Source organism: Ipomoea nil, unplaced genomic scaffold (genome assembly GCF_001879475.1).
Source record: "Ipomoea nil cultivar Tokyo-kokei standard unplaced genomic scaffold, Asagao_1.1 scaffold1043, whole genome shotgun sequence".
Taxonomy (NCBI): Eukaryota; Viridiplantae; Streptophyta; class Magnoliopsida; order Solanales; family Convolvulaceae; genus Ipomoea; species Ipomoea nil.
The window spans coordinates 10,168,561-10,186,925 of NW_017617471.1; the positions used below are offsets into that span (position 1 = coordinate 10,168,561).

The 18,365-nt window shown below is 35.8% G+C and overlaps 2 protein-coding genes across 14 annotated transcripts; one reads left to right on the top strand and one right to left on the bottom strand.

The window, feature by feature from the left end:
• The first annotated feature begins 2,276 nt into the window (after nucleotides 1-2,276).
• Nucleotides 2,277-10,696, top strand: LOC109181869 (DEAD-box ATP-dependent RNA helicase 42). Of its 11 annotated transcripts, none has more exons than XM_019331818.1 (5): nucleotides 2,277-2,473; nucleotides 2,808-6,398; nucleotides 6,587-6,717; nucleotides 9,631-9,730; nucleotides 10,302-10,696. In XM_019331818.1, the coding sequence occupies exon 2, from the start codon at nucleotides 2,879-2,881 to the stop codon at nucleotides 6,395-6,397; it is 3,519 nt and encodes a 1,172-aa protein (XP_019187363.1). In that variant the 5' UTR covers nucleotides 2,277-2,473; nucleotides 2,808-2,878; the 3' UTR covers nucleotide 6,398; nucleotides 6,587-6,717; nucleotides 9,631-9,730; nucleotides 10,302-10,696. The 11 variants fall into 11 exon arrangements, with proteins under 11 accessions (XP_019187363.1, XP_019187365.1, XP_019187360.1 ...); XM_019331820.1 differs by having other exon boundaries at nucleotides 10,351-10,696; XM_019331815.1 differs by having other exon boundaries at nucleotides 9,884-10,670.
• Nucleotides 10,697-12,117: 1,421 nt separating this feature from the next.
• LOC109182095 (probable serine/threonine-protein kinase At1g54610) lies at nucleotides 12,118-18,068 on the bottom strand. Of its 3 annotated transcripts, none has more exons than XM_019332144.1 (8): nucleotides 17,806-18,068; nucleotides 17,012-17,456; nucleotides 16,630-16,914; nucleotides 16,196-16,513; nucleotides 15,356-15,583; nucleotides 14,501-14,601; nucleotides 14,076-14,193; nucleotides 12,118-12,770 (listed from the first exon to the last, which is right to left on the bottom strand). In XM_019332144.1, exons 2-8 carry the CDS (start codon nucleotides 17,411-17,413, stop codon nucleotides 12,477-12,479), a joined length of 1,746 nt encoding a protein of 581 aa, XP_019187689.1. In that variant the 5' UTR covers nucleotides 17,414-17,456; nucleotides 17,806-18,068; the 3' UTR covers nucleotides 12,118-12,476. The 3 variants fall into 3 exon arrangements, with proteins under 3 accessions (XP_019187689.1, XP_019187688.1, XP_019187687.1); XM_019332143.1 differs by having other exon boundaries at nucleotides 17,012-17,503; XM_019332142.1 differs by having other exon boundaries at nucleotides 17,012-17,491; nucleotides 17,806-18,067.
• Nucleotides 18,069-18,365: the final 297 nt, after the last annotated feature.

The following is an 18,365-nucleotide window of genomic DNA, read 5'->3' on the forward strand; positions in this document are numbered from 1 at the left end:
TGTTCACCATTAACTTACTCATTGATTGCAATTAGAAAGGTCTTAGGTTCAAATCTCATCCAATCAAAGTTGACATAATTAGTATTCTATTTTACTCTTATTAAATTATTAAAATAATAATTAATTAATAAAGTCAATCATATTAACTACTTGAGGGATAGTGAGACCTCGTTGTTTCTTCTTGTCTGTTTTGGGTAACCCCCTCCTTTTGATCCAAAAAATATTAACTACTTGAGTGGTTAGTTGACAAAGAGAGTATTTAAATCACACAACAAATTGAAGTAAGAACTACCTCGCAATGTCCTTGTTTAACAATCAGGAGTTAGCGGTTAGCGCTCAGATTATATTAGCGGATTTGACCAGCGAATTATATCAACGGTTGGTAAAAAGATATTTGAAAAAATTAACTGTTTAGATTAACATGTAAAATGACCTAAGGGGAAAATAATAATAATAATAATAATAATAATAATAATAATAATAATAATAATAATAATAATAATAATAGTTTTAAAATATATATATAATTAAGTCAATCATATTAATTACTTGTCGAATTTATTGGCAAAAGAGTATTCAAATCACACAACAAATTGAAGTGAGAAACTACCTCGCAAAGTCCTTGTTGGCAATCAACTGTTAACTCTTCAATATTAGTATATATTTAATATTTTATGCCCTAATTTTTATTTGCTCCCTCTTATGTCTCGTCTTTGGTTTCAGCCATATCTATACAATTATTTTATTGACAATTATAATCAATCTTGACTATATTATCTTACATTTGTAAACTTAGAATTACATATTTAAATACGCAAATTCAACATTCAATTATCTATGCATGAACAATTCTCATATAATTTTGCATCGATATATTTTAAAGTATTTATTTTAAAAAAAATATTGAACATTTTTTCAATTGCGCAATACGCGTAAAAAACTAATTTTATTATAATAGTTAAACTATTATTATATGACCATTTTGATCTTTATACGGGTACTTTTTCAATTCCTATACAAATCAAATACTAAAATTAAATTTTTTAATTATTCTATTATTATCGATCAAACAATAAAATTTAAATTTCTAATAATTTTTGTTTTAGTCCCCTCGACAAAACTAAATATCTCATCAATTTTTATTTTTATTCTTTGAAGAGAAATATCTCATTAATTTTAAAACTTGAAAATGAAATATAGTAGCTGATGAATAAAAAATATTGGATTTCCAGGAAATAAGGGGAGGAAATTGGAGAGGAAATCTCCCTTATACTTACCCCAAAATGCTGAATCTCCCCTATACTTAAATTTAGGAGTTGTCATTTACCCCTCAAAAATGACACCTTTACTGACCATTGATTTCAAATTTAACGGATGAAATTTTTTGATCTAATTTTTGATTTATTTTTTTCATTTTAATTGCCCTCAATTTTTTAAAAATAACAACTTTACCATTACTTTTTTTGTCTTCTTCCTTTTTGCCTTTGATGTAATCTTAGTCTTCTTTTTTCTGTATCATTCCAACACTCCATTCTTTTTTTAAAAAAAAAAAAAACATTTTTTTAAGAAAATCATTGCATTATTCTAACTAACATCTCCATTCTCTCCCTCAAAACCAAATCTAATGTCCTCCCGCATGTTCATAATTCAATTCTTATATATCATGTTGGTATCTAAATAACTTATTTATGTATTCTTATTTATTTTGTCACATAAAAATTATTAAAAATTATATATATTATTATTTAAAAATTAAAACATACTTGTTTTAAAAATAAAAAATAAAAAATTAGAACATAATAATTAATTGTTGAGCATGACGTTTCGGACAATGTGTCGCAAAGCGCGTGCCCTCGACTAGTAACTAAATAAGGGTCTGTTTGGAAAATATGAAAATGACTTCTGAAAAATGTTTTCTGGAAAATGAATCATTTTTCAGAAAACATTTTCATTTCCAGTGTTGGTTGCATTTTGAAAAACTTGGTGTTTTTAATTTATTTTCTAGAAAAATAAGTAGAATTATATGTTTAAACTTTTTGACGGAAAATGACTTCCCCCAATTTTGGCGGAAGTCATTTTTCTCAAAAATGACTTTATTTTCTCTAGCCAACAGAAAATATTTTTCGTTGACTGGATTTTCCTGTTGCATTCAAACACGGAAAACTCAAAAAACATTTTCCAAACGTCATTTTCCGGGTTTCCAAACAAACGGTAAGTGTAATTTTGTCGGGATAAAACGACACCGTTTCAATGTATATTAATATGAGTAATAGAAATCTTTCTCCTCCCAGCCCCATGAGGTTCTCACTCCCGTAAAACGCCTCTTGGCTAAGCCCTAATTCATTGAGCGAAGAATTCAGATTCACCTAAGCTCTCGACGAATCTCTTATTGGAAAGCTTCTGGAGAAGGCCAGGAAGGTTTCAAGTAGCACAAATTTCTCCTCGCCGAGCCGCTTCGTTGTCTCCGTTCACGGTATCACTTATTTTTTTCTCTTGCTTTGCGTGATAAATCTTTTACTGCTTTGATTTTTATTTTTTATTTTTAATGCAAAAACTCTCTGGTGAAGTTTGAATTCTTAGGTTGCTTGTAAATGGTTGAGGCTCTTGTGTAAAAGCTTGCTCTGCAGATCGGTAAGACAGGTACAAATACGTTCGCCTGTCGGGGAAAAAAGCTATTTAACGATCTCTCCCGTTTGTTTTTGCTCACTGTAGTATACTTTTTTTTTTCTAGATTCTGATTGAGATACACTTTCATACATGCATACAGAATGAATTCAAGTTAATTGTACTTGCTTTTTTTCTGACAGGTTTTGCAGTTGTTTCGTAGTGAAACTTGGGTTACTTGGTTTTGTCAGTTGGTTTCTCTTGTTGATTTAGTATGGAAGAACCAAAGCAGAAGTCTTCTAAGAGGGAGGACTCTGAAAAGGAAGTAGAAGAGCCAAGGAGGAGGAGCCACCGTGACAGAGATGAGCACCGAGACCGTGATAAGGAGAAGAATGGAGAGAGGCACAGGGAAAGAGACAGGGAACACTACCGTGACAAGAAAGACCGCCATGATAGGGAGAAGAGTACTGATGATAAGTATAGGGAGAGAAATAGAGATAGGGAAAAGGAAAAACACAAGGATAGGCATAAAGAGAAAGAGAGGGAAAAGAGCAGCAGAGATAAGGTCTCTAAAGACAGAGAAAAGGATAGGTCTGACAGAGAGAGTGCTAGGGAGAAGGAAGACAGAGAGAGGGAGAGAGAGAAAGAGAAGGAGAAGGAGAAGGATCGCGAAAGAGAGAAAGAGAAGGAGAGGGATCGAGACCGAGAGAAAGAGAAGGAGAGGGAACGTGAAAGAGAAAAGGAGAGAGAGAAAGAAAAGGAGAGGGATAAGGAAAGGGAGAGAAGAGAGAGAGATAGGAGGGAAAAAGATAAGGAGGAGAAGGAAAGGAGTAGGGAGAAGAGGGGTCGTGAGAAAGAGCGCAGGCGTGATTATAGCAGTGATGATGATGATGATGATGTTGATGTAAGAGATCGTGAAAGAAAGAGGCGAAAGAGAGAGAATGATCACAAGAGCAGGGATCATGAGCGAAGCAAGAAACCTATTAAGCTCAGAGATGACAGTGAAGATGGTAGCCCACTGAGAAGAAGTGATGAAGAATCATCAGAAAAGAAACAGAAGAATCTAGAAGAAGAACAAGCTGAGGAACAAAGGAAACTGGAAGAAGAGATGGAGAAGCGAAGAAGGAGAGTTCAGGAATGGCAGGAGTTGAGAAGAAAGAAGGAGGAGTCAGAGAGAGAAAAGCTTGGAGTTGCAGCAATTACTGATGAACCCAAGTCAGGCAAGACTTGGACTTTGGAAGGGGAATCTGATGATGAAGATGCTGCTCTTGAGGAAAAACAAGGCATGGATATGGATATGGATATGGATGTGGATGTGGATGGACTTGCTAAGCCTTTGGATGTGGATGGAGTTGGCTCTGTAAGTTCCAATGATGTACCTGATTTAAAAATTTCACAGAATGGTGGTAATGATGCTTCTATGGATGATGATGAAATTGATCCACTGGATGCATTCATGAATTCTATGGTGTTGCCTGAAGTTGAGAAGCTTAAGAATGCTGAGGCTCCTTCTGAAGATATTAAGTCTGGTTTGAAAGATAATACTGTTATTTACAATGAAGAGAAGCCTAAAAAAAGAGTTAAAAAAGCTATGGGAAGAATCATACCTGGTGAAGATTCTGATTCAGATTATGGTGAAGTTGAAAATGATGAAGATCCTTTGGAGGATGAAGACGATGAAGAATTTATGAAACGGGTGAAGAAGACCAAGGCTGAGAAACTATCCATAGTTGACCACTCAAAAATTGATTATCCTTCTTTCCGAAAGAATTTTTATATTGAAGTTAGGGAAATTTCAAGAATGACTCCTGAAGAGGTTGCTGCTTACAGAAAGCAATTGGAGTTGAAGATACACGGAAAGGATGTTCCAAAGCCAGTTAAAACATGGCATCAGACTGGATTGTCCACTAAGATTTTGGACACAATAAAGAAACTGAATTATGAAAAGCCGATGTCAATCCAGGCTCAGGCTTTGCCAATAATTATGAGTGGTCGAGATTGTATTGGTATTGCAAAGACGGGTTCTGGAAAAACTCTAGCTTTTGTGTTGCCAATGTTGAGACATATTAAGGATCAGCCTCCACTTGTTCCTGGAGATGGTCCTATTGGGCTTGTAATGGCCCCTACAAGAGAGCTTGTGCAGCAAATACATAGTGATATAAGAAAGTTTTCAAAGGTTATGGGCCTTAGTTGTGTGCCGGTGTATGGAGGTTCAGGTGTTGCTCAACAAATTAGCGAGTTGAAACGAGGAGCAGAGATTGTTGTTTGCACTCCGGGTAGGATGATTGACATACTTTGTACTAGTGGAGGAAAAATTACAAATCTGCGAAGAGTCACTTATTTGGTTATGGATGAAGCTGATCGGATGTTTGATATGGGCTTTGAACCTCAGATCACTAGAATTGTTCAAAATACACGTCCGGACCGCCAAACTGTACTGTTTTCCGCCACTTTTCCTCGCCAGGTTGAGACATTGGCACGCAAAGTGTTGAACAAACCTGTTGAAGTTCAGGTAGGTGGAAGGAGTGTTGTGAACAAAGATATTGCCCAATTAGTTGAGGTGAGGCCAGAGAGTGAAAGGTTCCTTAGATTATTGGAAATACTTGGAGAATGGTATGAAAAGGGGAAAATTTTGATATTTGTCCATACACAGGAGAAATGTGATGCTTTATTTAAGGAATTGCTAAAGCATGGTTATCCTTGCCTCTCACTTCACGGGGCAAAAGATCAGACTGATCGTGAGTCCACCATTATGGATTTTAAAAGTAATGTATGTAACTTGTTGATTGCAACCAGTATTGCTGCTAGAGGTTTAGATGTAAAGGAACTTGAGCTGGTGATCAACTTTGATGTTCCAAACCATTATGAGGACTATGTTCATCGTGTTGGACGAACTGGGCGAGCTGGTAGAAAAGGCTGTGCTATCACTTTTATATCTGAGGAGGATGCAAGATATGCACCTGATCTTGTAAAAGCTTTGGAACTGTCTGAACAAGTTGTTCCTGATGACCTGAAAGCAATTGCTGATAGTTTCATGGCAAAAGTTAATCAGGGACTTGAACAAGCTCATGGAACTGGTTATGGAGGTAGTGGCTTTAAGTTTAACGAAGAGGAAGATGAAGTGAGGAGAGCTGCAAAGAAAGCCCAAGCAAAAGAATATGGTTTTGAGGAAGACAAATCAGATTCAGAGGATGAAGATGAAGGAATAAGAAAAGCAGGTGCTGACGTCTCTCAGCAGGTGGCTGCCCTTGCTCAGGCAGCTGCTCTTGCTGCTGCTACCAAAGCAAATGTCGCTCAACTTCCAGGTTCAGGCCAATTTCCTCAGCTACCACCTCATGGTGGAGTACCTGGTCCTCTTGCCAATATTCTTCCAGGAAATGGAATGCTAATGGCCCCTAATGATATGTCAGCTACTGCAGCAGCATTTCTTGCTGCCAAGAATTTGCAGCAGAACTTGGCTAGGCTTCAGAATGAGGTCATGCCTGAGCATTATGAAGCAGAATTGGAAATAAATGATTTTCCCCAAAATGCTCGTTGGAAGGTGACACACAAAGAGACACTAGGTCCTATTTCAGAATGGACTGGAGCTGCCATCACTACTAGGGGCTATTATATCCCACCTGGAAAGGTACCTGGACCAGGGGAAAGAAAATTATACTTGTTCATTGAGGGTCCTACAGAACAATCTGTCAAGAGGGCAAAAGCTGAGCTAAAACGCGTTTTGGAGGACATAGCAATGCAAGCAACCTCACTTCCGGGTTCAGCCCAGCCAGGACGATACTCGGTTGTTTAAGGTACTTTCCATAAATGACCAATATTTAGTAGGGAGGTTCTAAAGCATCATATGCTTATGCATTGCAATTTATTGAATTTATATCCTTCTCTTTTGATCTGTTAAAATTTGGTACTTTTTAAAATTTGTTGATTTGGTCATTTGTTTATTTCCAAAAATTAAACTATTATTCCTATTTTGATGTATTAGATTTCCCTTTGGTGGACTTCTATTGGTTGCTGCTCCTTATTTACACATTTAGTTAGTTTACATTAAAGGGAGAGAAGAAAACACAATGTATGTGCTATTGTGCTATGACCTGGATGCTGTGGATTTTCAAGGTAGGAATTTTATATAGATCACATAATTTAGAATTTATTCATGCTTCGGGTAATGATCTCTTTAGGATTAACTTGTCATCCAACTTTGCATGATGACTTTTTCTGTGTTTTGTTGAGTTGATTATCTCCCCTTATTCCCTTAAATTACTCAGAGGCAAATTGTGGTTTCTTTTGTTTATCACATCTTGTTGGATTGTGTTATGTACTCGGATGAACGCACATGTCACAATGTGATTAGGATTAGTTGCCAATGTTGAGAGATGAATTAAAGGAATGAGGGCGAAAAGGCAAAACATGACTTTAATTGGGAGAACAAGATATTTGAAATATTTTGAGAGTTTTTCCACCTCTAATTTTATCTTAAGTTCTTAACTTCTTGCTTGTCTCTTTTATTAGAATGAAAATCTGTTAAGAGTAAAGAGCAAATGAGGAAGAAGCAATACAGAATTAATGGGATTAAAATGAAAAGGAGCAAACATGGATGCTGTAAAGTATCATCCAACAAGAATGGGTTCTTGCCCAACTACAATAGCTATTATTTTCTAATCAATATTCAATGCCTCAACACTAGGGGAGGCTCTGTATTTATAATCTAATACAATGAATAAATTAAGTAAATATCATAAATTATGTGATTTGTCTTCCCCTGATTTTCTGCTCCAATCCCATTGACCTGCAAATTTGATGCTTGATTGATTGGTTACTTTCCATTTGCATTTGTATTTTGACCTAGTGCCTTATCATTGTCCATTTGTCCCCTTTATATAGGAGGGTTACAAAGACTAAATAAAACCTAAAAAGGAAGGTGAATCATTAAGGCTCCTTACCACAGTTATTCGATATCGATAAAGGAAATAAATCAATTTCAAATAGTAAAGATATTTTAGAATCAATCTCATGATTCTCTGAATCATAACATCACTCCCGTCTAGGACATCAAGCTTATCCTCAAGCTTGAAAACAAAGGGGGAATGGTTTATTTGAAGCCGTTGGTTCAATTGCCTCGTCTTCCCCCTTGTCAATAAAGCCAAGTATGTATAGTTGTTTGCAACAATGGCCCTTTACCCATGGGTCATCACAATTATAACATTTGCCCATTTTCTTCTATTCCATCCTTTGTTCCGGTGAGAGATGCTTAATGAGTGGGGGATTAAATATGGTTGTTGTACCACAATAGCATTACTAGATGGATACTGGCCCATTGGAGATTGTTGTTGTGATGGTGGAGCTGAATTGCCAAGCAACTGCGTTTTGCTAGTGTAGTCCCGACTCCCGAGCTACATTGATGGCCTCATCCAAAGAAGCGGGTCTACTTCCTTCAACATCTATACGAAGGATTTCATCCAAATCGGTTGTGAAGTGATTCACTTATGAATAGAGGGCATTATCGACACGGGCTAGCAGTGTTTTAGAAGTCGCTAGGCGCTAGTTGGGCACCTAGCGTCTAGGTCGTGCCTAGGCGGGCGACTAAGAAAAAACAAGTGTACAAGCCATTTTGCACCTTTTCAAGCAAGTGCTAAAAACACTCTGAAGTCTTAAAAGTTAAAACAACCAAGTGGCTGTGGAGAGGGCGAGGGAGATTTGCGATGTTGGCAGTTTTTTTTTAGCCATTTAGGGATTTAGCAATTTGGGGGATTTTGGAAATTGGTTTGTTTCACACAAAACGATGTTGTTTTGAGCGAAACAAATCAATTTAAGAAAAAAACACTTGCCAAGTTGGCCTTGAGTTGGGCGTCGAGGCCGCCTAGTCAGCAAGCCGACTAAAGGCGGCCTAAGGCTTAAATCCCCTTGGCATAGGGGCGCCTAGTCGCCTAGGCTGATTTTTACAACACTGCAGGCTAGAAGTGTTTGGGAATCATCTACGAAATCCTCTAGATCTCGGCCGCTTTGTTTGAGATTTGCAAGCTCAACAAGGGGATTGATGCTACGAGGTGGACCAAGGTGGAGAGTGCAAGCCTCTTTGAATTGCATCCACGAAAATTGGTGGCCATCTTGGAGACGCTTTTTGTACCATAGTTGAGCAACACCAAACATATAATAGGCTGCATTGGTGACTTTTTCTTGATTGAAGTGCGTGAACCTGTCAAAAAAAAGTTCACAACAATGAAGCCACATGAGAGTCCAGGCCTCCATAAGAAGCTGCAAGGGCTCTTGTGGACTTGTGGTAGTGGTTTGGTGGGTGTTTTGTGTTGCAAGGAACGTGTCCATCATCTTTGTAAGGTTCGCTACTGTTTCAAACAACACATTTACTGTTATGGGCAGGTGCTCCTGTTTTTGCATGGAGGATTGGAGATCCCTCATATCATCTTGGAGCTTTTTAAAATCACCCATGTGACCATGTCGATTCTCGGCAACAGAACCAAAATGTTATGTACTTGGGCGAACACACGTGTCACAGGGCGATTAGGGTTATTGGAGATTTGTAGGTTGTCTAAGGGTTGCCTATGTTGAGAGATGAATTAAAGGAACGAGGGCTGAAGGGCAAAACTTGACTTTAATTGGGAGAATAAGATACTTACAATGTTTTGAGAGTTTTCCCACCTCTAATTTTATATTAACTTCTTGCTTGCCTTTTATTAGAATGAAAATCCCCTCTATATAGGAGTTACAAAGACTAAATAAAACCTAAAACGGAAAGGAGAATCATTAAGGCTCCTTACCACTATTATTCAATATCTATAAAGGAAATAAATCAATTCAAATAGTAAAGATATTTTAGAATCATTTAATCAATCTCCTAATTTTCTGAATCATAACAGATTGATATACAAATATACTTAGAATTTCAGTTTGACCTGTTTTCTCCCATGAAACTTGTCTATTATTAGGTTCTGCTGGACTTTCCAAGAAATTTCATTCATATGGTCTATTGTGAGATGAGTACTTTTTAATTTGCAATTGCTTTTATTTCAGTTAACCTGATGGCCTAATGATGCAAGGCAGGTTTTTTGGTCACTGGTAAGAGGGTGAGAAGGGTGTGAAGAAGATTCGGAGTTGTCTTAATATCCTTGTGGTAAGCAATTCTTTGATCAAACATTTACTCTAGTAGATTGAATATAGCTTTCAAGAACCATAATGTTTACTTCAGCGGTGAGTTTAATCTTGTTAATGTTCTTCACTTTTACTTTGTAATTGGTTCACCATATTACTGATCTTTTGAATGCAGAAAGTGAGCTTGATTTTTGCTCACACCATGACTGAAATTCTCAGTACTGGTATAGAAGTCCACTAGTCTCCGTTTGATTTCTTGCCGTATCATTTACATAATTTTATTTCAGTCCTTTTAAGGCTTTAATCCCTATGTTCATATATTCCAGCAATGAAGACTGAGTAGAGAGGATATTAAGATCCTGATCCAGCCATCAATTATTATCTCTGATTGAGGAAACCACTACTTTGATCCACCTTGTTTCTTTAACGAACATTTTCTTTTATGGTTTGTTTTGTTTCCAACTTTCCATATAGACAAGATGGATATTCCTATGATTTAGTGATAGAATAACCCCAAATTCAACCCAGATTTGTTTATGAAGATAAAGATGCCTATGTGTTTAAACTAAAACTTGAATTATTTATATGTACAGGGTTTTAATCTTAAGCAAGAGCCATAATGTGTGTTGAACACTTGAACAGGTCCTTACTCAACCCTAGGGGAGGTGTACACAAGCGAAATATTTTTCAAGCTGTTTGCGAAAGAACTTGTTTTAAGCTTGTTTATGTTTGTCATCTGTTAAAACAATTTTGAAAATATAGCTGTTATGGCTTTTGTTTTACCTGTTTTTGTGCGATGTTTTGAAGCTACTACAGAAACCACTGAACAGATTAGTTTCAAGTAAGCTCAATTTGTTTGAAGTTGCAATATCCCCCGTAAGAGAAGGGTTCTTTAATGATTGCATGAATATTTATGGAAGTTTTTGCTTTCATTGAAGCACTTCCATGAGTATATATTTAGAGATTTGTGAGGTCATTTAACATATCATATTTGATTCTTCAAGCTTGCATATTGAACTTATAGGGAAAGGAAAATCATTGAGGTGAATTGGGATTCCATTGCACACATGTTAGTTGTTACATTATTTGTTAGCAGCGAAGTCTGTTCCCCCTTTGAAAACTACTTCCACTACAATATTGACTTAGTTTATTTAGGTCACATCTCTCTCTAAGGCCATGATTGACCTCCTTTGCAAGCATTGAGTGAATATGATTTTTGACCATTTTCTTCATTTCACCTGGTTATTTGCACATATATCTTATCCTAGAAATGATAGTTGCATGGGGTAGTTATTATGGTTATTTCCTTTCTTCATAACCTTTGAATTGATGAAATGTCTTTCATTTGGTTTATCTCCTAGAAGTTCAGACATTTTAACATTTATGTAAAAATGTAAAATTAATCTTCAAGTCATCAAATTGATCTCCTTAAAAGTTTAGAAACAAACCTTCAAAGCTTCCTTGGAGGTGGCTGTATCTACCTTTCTACCACATGCTTTCATCCAAAAATATTTATGGATTAAGGTGAGGGCCTGCTAGTCCTTTTGCACACATTAACATTGGAATAGTGGTACACCGTTGAATGGCATGCGTTGACTTTCAAAAGTTTATTGCTCAGATATGACTTTATATTCTTGTGAGTTGATTTCAGGAATAGTACAATGACTATTGGCATATATCAATATCGACTTTTAATTGGATCATAAATGATCCTTTGACTTTTGATCTTTATTATTGACTTCTAATCTGACTATTAATTTTGTTCAAAATTTGATCATCGAATTACTTTTAATTTTATTGTAAATGGTATTAACTATTAACTTTGTTCAAAATTTGATCATAAAATTAAATCAATTTAGTAAAAATTAAATTTAAATTTAAAGATTAATTAGTTAATCTATAGACCACTCCATATTTTAGAGTTTCTTATAAAATGTGCAAACAATATTTTAGTGTTATTCCCAAATCGAGTAAAATATCATTCCTTCTGAAATATTAAATACATGCTAGAGCAAATTCTTTTAAAATGAAATTTAAAAATTATATATAATTGTTAAAACACTTAAAATTTTAACAACACAAAATTGGCAGTTAATGGTCTGGCCGAATTTTGAGGGCCCCTGCTGAACCATAAGATACAAAAAAATGCTTGGAAGTAAAAAAAAAAAAAAAAAAAAAAAAAAAAAAAAAAAAAAAAAAAACAATCAAAGAACCACTCCTACCCCCTCTGCTTTTATTTTTATATATTTATATTTTTATATCTATTGCTGTTCAAGACAAGAAAATAAAATAAAATATTTCGTAATTTAAAAAGAGTGACAGTAAAGTGTAGTATTACTCGAAAAAGATAGGAAGGTTGGTTGTCTTGAAATAAAAGAGAAGGGAGTTGAGTAAAGGTGTAAAGCGTGGTTGGGATCAAAACTTACTAAACATTTAAAGTAACTGAAGGCACACAAGGAGGATATGATTTTTCAACGCTATTGAAACATCAAATATGGAAGCAGGCATGACTCCCAAACAAATTGACCAGACAACTCCAAACAGATTTAATTGATTGATTTCTCCAACTTGTGAAAGGAACAAAAATTAAATAATAATCATAATCATAATAACCATCATAAATGCCCTTGGTGATTTCCTGAGGAGTTTTTCAAGGCATTTGGTGCTATACTGCTGTGGCCAGCCTCGTTTTCATGATTAAGCCGAGGAAACAACAACACCGGGGCAAAGCTGAGTTCTTCTCTTAAAATGCGGTATCAATCACTATTTTATCTTCTTTTCCCTGCAGATGCTTTTTTCCCATCCCGCATATCAGTTGCAGTATGCTTCTTCCGCCTTCCACCACCAGCTGTGGCAGGCTCTACTAGAGGACCTGACCAATTCTGGACGGGTTCCTTTGAATATGTGAACGAGGTGGAACTGAAAGGCACATCTGGAGGGACAAGGGAAGGATCGATGTGATGTGAAGCTCCCAAAGGAACACCAAGTCCTCCATCCTGATGGGGTGGCGGGAACTTCTCACTCTTGCTCTTTGCGTTTGCATGGGTGATGAGGCGTCGCCGCTGCAAACAACAGTAATTTATAAACACAATTCAGGCAGTATACACAAGAGTGACAATGTGAGAGTGAGGGAGAGAAAAGGGGGTGGGGGTAGGGGTGGTTCTTTCTACAAGAAAACAATTTGTATTACTTTATTGTGGTCCAATTTGGAGTGAATGAAAAAACTAAAGCCATTCAGTTCCATTTCCAATCATCTTTTGCACTTTTTTACCAAATTGGTAAAATACTCTCTCATCATTCTCTACTACCAACTCAACAGTTTCAATTTCATTATAAACAAATATTAATGTCTCCTTCCACCTGAAATATATGCACAAGTATTTCTCTAAATAAAAAAAAAAAAAAAAAAGTGTCACAATGATCACAAATACGTCCATAAGCACTCAATCAGACAACCACTAACCAATTATAATGGTGGAGAAAAGTAATCATCAAGGTGTTTAACAAGAATATAAGGTTTCCAAATGTATCCCACATATCATTTGCTTGAGAGGATAGAATTATGGACACCTACCAATTTTATGACAAAAATCAGAAAACTTCACCCCTTAATTTAAAGCATTTTCCATCCTCACCTATCCTTCTATCCCATAATTAAACTCCTTTTTCTTTTCTTTTTCAAATGTATTCTACATAATTGTACTCCATTATTCCTTTAACCCTTAACTTAGAGCATTTTCCATCTCACCTATCTTCTGATCCCATAATTGTACTCCATTATTCCTTTAACCATGTTGTAGTTAGTTCTGAAAATACCATTAAGCTTCCAATATTATGCTAAGGTGATGTCTGCCAAAAATTTAGCCCCTTTCTTGCCTCAAACACCGAATAAAAGTAGTGCTCTGTCATAAATTTCATGTGCTTCACAGTTGAATTTATCAGAAGGCTACTCTTAGTGAGTAATTACTGTTTTTCCTTGAGAAAACTTTCCTTTAATTCATATATTTGTACTCTTGAAATGAAATTTAACATTTATTGTTACTTTCTCCATTTTATTTGAGGTGGACTTTGACTTGGAAGAGTGTCACAGTGACATACATTTTAAAATTTTAATTTTAACTCTCAACAAGACTACACTGGTGGAGTTGCAACATGGTTATAATCCAAAAGGAGTAACAAATTATGTATATCAAATTAATAAAGAAATTAGAATACGTATAACTAATTATCCATCAATAGAATGGATAACAAAGGTAAATAAACATACAGAGTGACATGTATATAATGCAAAACCTGTGAAAGTAGAATATGTATATCCAATTATCCATCAAATGTAGAGAATTCTTGAAAATAGAAGAAAGACATACATCAATATTAGCTTGAAGTTCAGCATTGGCATCTGGTGCAGGAATTGCACGAACAGCACGGTCGCGGTGACGTGTTCTTTTAGTACCATCACCCTGGGCTTTATTAGCTGCCCTTAGCCTACACAAGCAGAAAATGCAAACATGACAATATCTGTAATTCATTACCAGTACATATGCACCTTAGAAAGAAAAGAGGCACTAAAATGGATACATGGTGCTATTTTTTATGAACAACAAAAAACATTCAGATCTTACAAACTTTAACCAATTTGAAAAGTTCGACAGGCGCTAGTGTTCATTGATTTAGCTAGGGATCAGTGGTTTTAATATAAAATCAATTCTGCAACTTTAGTAGAAACCTTAATGTCTACTGTCACATTAGCTCAAAATTTTATTGCAGAATGGCAGAAATATATACTCCTCACCTCCGAGCCTCATCATCACGCCGTTTTGCATCCATCTCTTTGGTTGGAGGGTATTTTGGTAGACTAGACGGATCGCAAGCATAAGGTTCTGTTGTAAAGAACTGCACAACATAGGAATTCAGTAATCTGTAGAACCTGAACAACTTTTAAGAAATACAAGGGAACTGCAACTTGAATAGGGGATTTGCAGTCTGACTTAAAAGTGATATATCTTCTAGAGTTCATAATGGTAAAAGCATGACTAGCAAATAAAATAGTGGAATCAGAAGTTATAATATACTAATGATAACAGCGAGAAATTTTTGACATTACTTAGCCATTATCACTAATTCAGAAAGCAGACTGTTAGTCCTAGAATTCATCATGTTGGAAAATAGAGAGTGTGTTCATTTGAATACTTTCATGAATCATGTATGAAAAATCTTGATTTCCATAGTTCTATACTTCTATTTGAGCATAGATGCATACCATATGTTTAACAACATTTTGTCGAAAGACTAGAATGAGAAAACATACACCCATGGAAATTTGGACTCAAACACACAGTGACAAGTACATAAATCTGTGATCAGCAATTGTATGCTGGTTAAAGCAGGTGGCAGGGAGCCACCCCCTCCACCCTCTCCCTTCCCCTTGTGGTATAAAGAAGACCAAATGGAAATTTGCAGGAAAGGTCTAAAAACTTTAGAATTTATGTAAAACTAGAAGTTAAAAAATGTCTCTAACTTGAGAGTGGCTAATGTTGGTTAGGAGGAGATAGGTTGGAGATTCATGTGCAGATTGACAGGGAGGGAAAGCATTACAGAGGGCAGGGTAATGCAGCAAATAGTAACTTTATAATGTAAAAGGACTTACCTCACTTCGTAACGCATCGGTTGCAGTCCTGCGTTCTGCTGGGTCAATTGCAAGCAGTGTATCGATCAGTGGCAGTGATGATGGTGGAAAATCTTTAAATGTCTCTCTAATGCATCGCTTGTATGGCTCTCGTGGCTTGAATAATGTTGCATTTGGTAACTTAGACTTTTTCCAATATTCATCAGATGGTGAACCACATAATTTATATATCTTGTGTAGTTGCTCCACCTTAATGATGGAAAATATCAAAGTCAGTAACCTCAAATAGAAGACTGCAACATGCTTTGTACCTATGCAGATTTATTTAATACAATCCAAAACAAGAGCGTATATAACCTTCAAGGCTTCAATTGTTTAATAATAGTGCACAAGAATAAGAAATCCATGACATGGTTGTACCTTTCAAGGAGGGACTTTAATCTCTTTATTTTATTATTATTATTTTTCTTGTTTTTCTCTTTTGGGACATGTAAAGATCTATGCAGATTCTTAAATTAACAATTACTGATTTATCAAAAAATAAAGAGAAAGGAAGATGAGGGTGTAAATGTTGATTAAAGAATGATTTATCAAAAAAATAATGGGGGCACTTTAGGATTCCAAAAAGGCAATACTCATTTACAACCTCAAATAGTTAAACAACTTGAGGAACAAAAACATATTGAAAGAGCTAAGGTAAGAAAAAATAATTACTGTCAACTCTTTAAGCAAAATAAAGAAGGCTCAAAGAAGAAAGGAAAATAAATTAGATCAACATGGATGAGCAAGAAAACCATAAGTAAAATTATTAACACCAAATGACAAAAGATTGTGAAGATATGGATAAAGTTGGAGCATTACTTCTGTACGACCAGGCATAATAGGCTTTCCGGCTAATAATTCTGCCAAAATGCATCCTGCACTCCATAAATCAATACCCACACCATAATCAGTTGCACCCAAAAGAAGCTCAGGTGGTCTATACCAAAGTGTGACCACTCTACTAGTCATAGGGTGTTTATGGTTAGGATCAAAAATAGTAGCCAATCCAAAATCAGCTATTCTGAGTATCCCTGAGTTGTCAAGTAAAAGATTCGACCCCTTAATGTCACGATGGAGCACATGACGATTATGACAATGCTCAAGACCAGACACAAGCTGATGCATATAACATTTCACCTGCAAGAAATAAGCTACATTAAAGTAACACCACCACTTCCTAAATTTTAGCAATATAACCAAGACAATGACTTGTATATCAAAAAAAATACAGAATTACAGATCATCTCTCTAACCTGGGCTTCAGAAAACTTGATATCTGGACTTGCAGCAAGTCCAGCCAAATCATGTTCCATGTACTCAAATACTAGGTATAAACTACATGACATTCTTGAAGTAACCAAACCTTCCAATTTGATAACATTGGGATGATCTAGACGTCGCAAAATGATTATTTCTCTTGCCATGAATCTCACACTCTCTGGTTCCAAATTGTCAAACCGCACTTTCTTTAAAGCAACAATCTTCCCTGTTATAGTGTCCCTTGCTTTATATACATTACTATACGTTCCTTGACCAATCTAAGAACACAAAAAATATCAAGCATATTAATGAAGTAAAAAGTAAAGAAACAATAAATTAGGCATATACACATTAGAAAGCCCAATCACAGTGTACCTTATCAATTTTCTCAAAAGTGTCAGCCCGTCTAGGAAGCCAACCCTCAATTGCTTCCCCAACATGAGCTGAAAGCCAGGATGGCCATCCAGCAGCAACCTGTTCACCATGTTTGTGCTTAGGGGGATTACTCAATCTTGGATTTGGCTTAGACCGCCTCCTATCACCCTTTGATCTTCCCTCACCTTCTATCTTTTCCTCCTTTCTAGTCCCACCGCCACCATCTTTAGCTTCAGCAGAATCATTTACTGCATCCAACTTCCTTACCCCTGAAACCTCTAAAGTCTCAGCGGACTCAACACTTGTATTTTTACTCCTCTTCTCATAATTCTCAACTCTCCTCTCTTCCTTTGCTTCAGATACTATGCCGGACGAGATTTCCCGACCCAAAACACACCCCATTTCTCAAGTCTACAGTTCATGCCTCGACATTTCCATACATTTCCTATAACATCACAACCAACATACAATTCTCGCCACCTGTTCGAAAAGCTGGAAGATTTGAGCACACGAACAAATGATCTAAAAAACTATTATTACGAGAAAGAACCAATTAAACTCAGGAAGTTCAAAATGAGAAATCGAAATGATCTGAAAAGTAGGGATTCACACTTTGACTAATCATCTTTTAAACAAATCAAAGGGGAAAGAGCAAACCCAATTCAAATAAAGTTAGCAGATCAAAACCCTAACTTAAAAATGAGGGAAAAAACACACAAACACACAAACGTGCATATATAAATACATACACAAATATAGTGAGAGAAAAGGAGAGGGAAAGAAGAGCTACTGACTTGAAAGAATCAGAGTGAAGTGCAGAAGAAGCAGAGGGGGATAGAATTGGATTTGTCCGCAAGTCTTCAACCTTTCAAGGCAAGAAAATAGTATGAATATATCAAATAAAGAAGCGATCGGAGTCCTAAACACAGTTGATGTAGAAAGAGAGATGAATATATGCGAATCCCTGTATATATATGTAGTGAGAGAGATGAAGAGATGTGGAAGTATTATTGGTGTTTGCTGGAAGTCAAAGCTCCACTGAGAGAGACGAGGGTGGGGGCGTGACCATAGCTGTAAACAAATTAAACCTTTTCTTTTATTATTACATTTTTCTCTTTTATTACATGACATTTTCAAATTGAGTTTACTGATTTTAAAAATATATCATCTTTTCATTTTTTTTTAACTTTTATAAACAATGGGTTTGAAAAATACTTTTATTACTAGTAATTGTCACCTAAGATGCACGAATTATTATTAATTTAACAAATTTACTAATTACATTTTTGACGTCCTCTGAATTAGCAAAGAAAGTAATGATTGTAAAAATAAAATAAAAAAAAACGTACTTGAG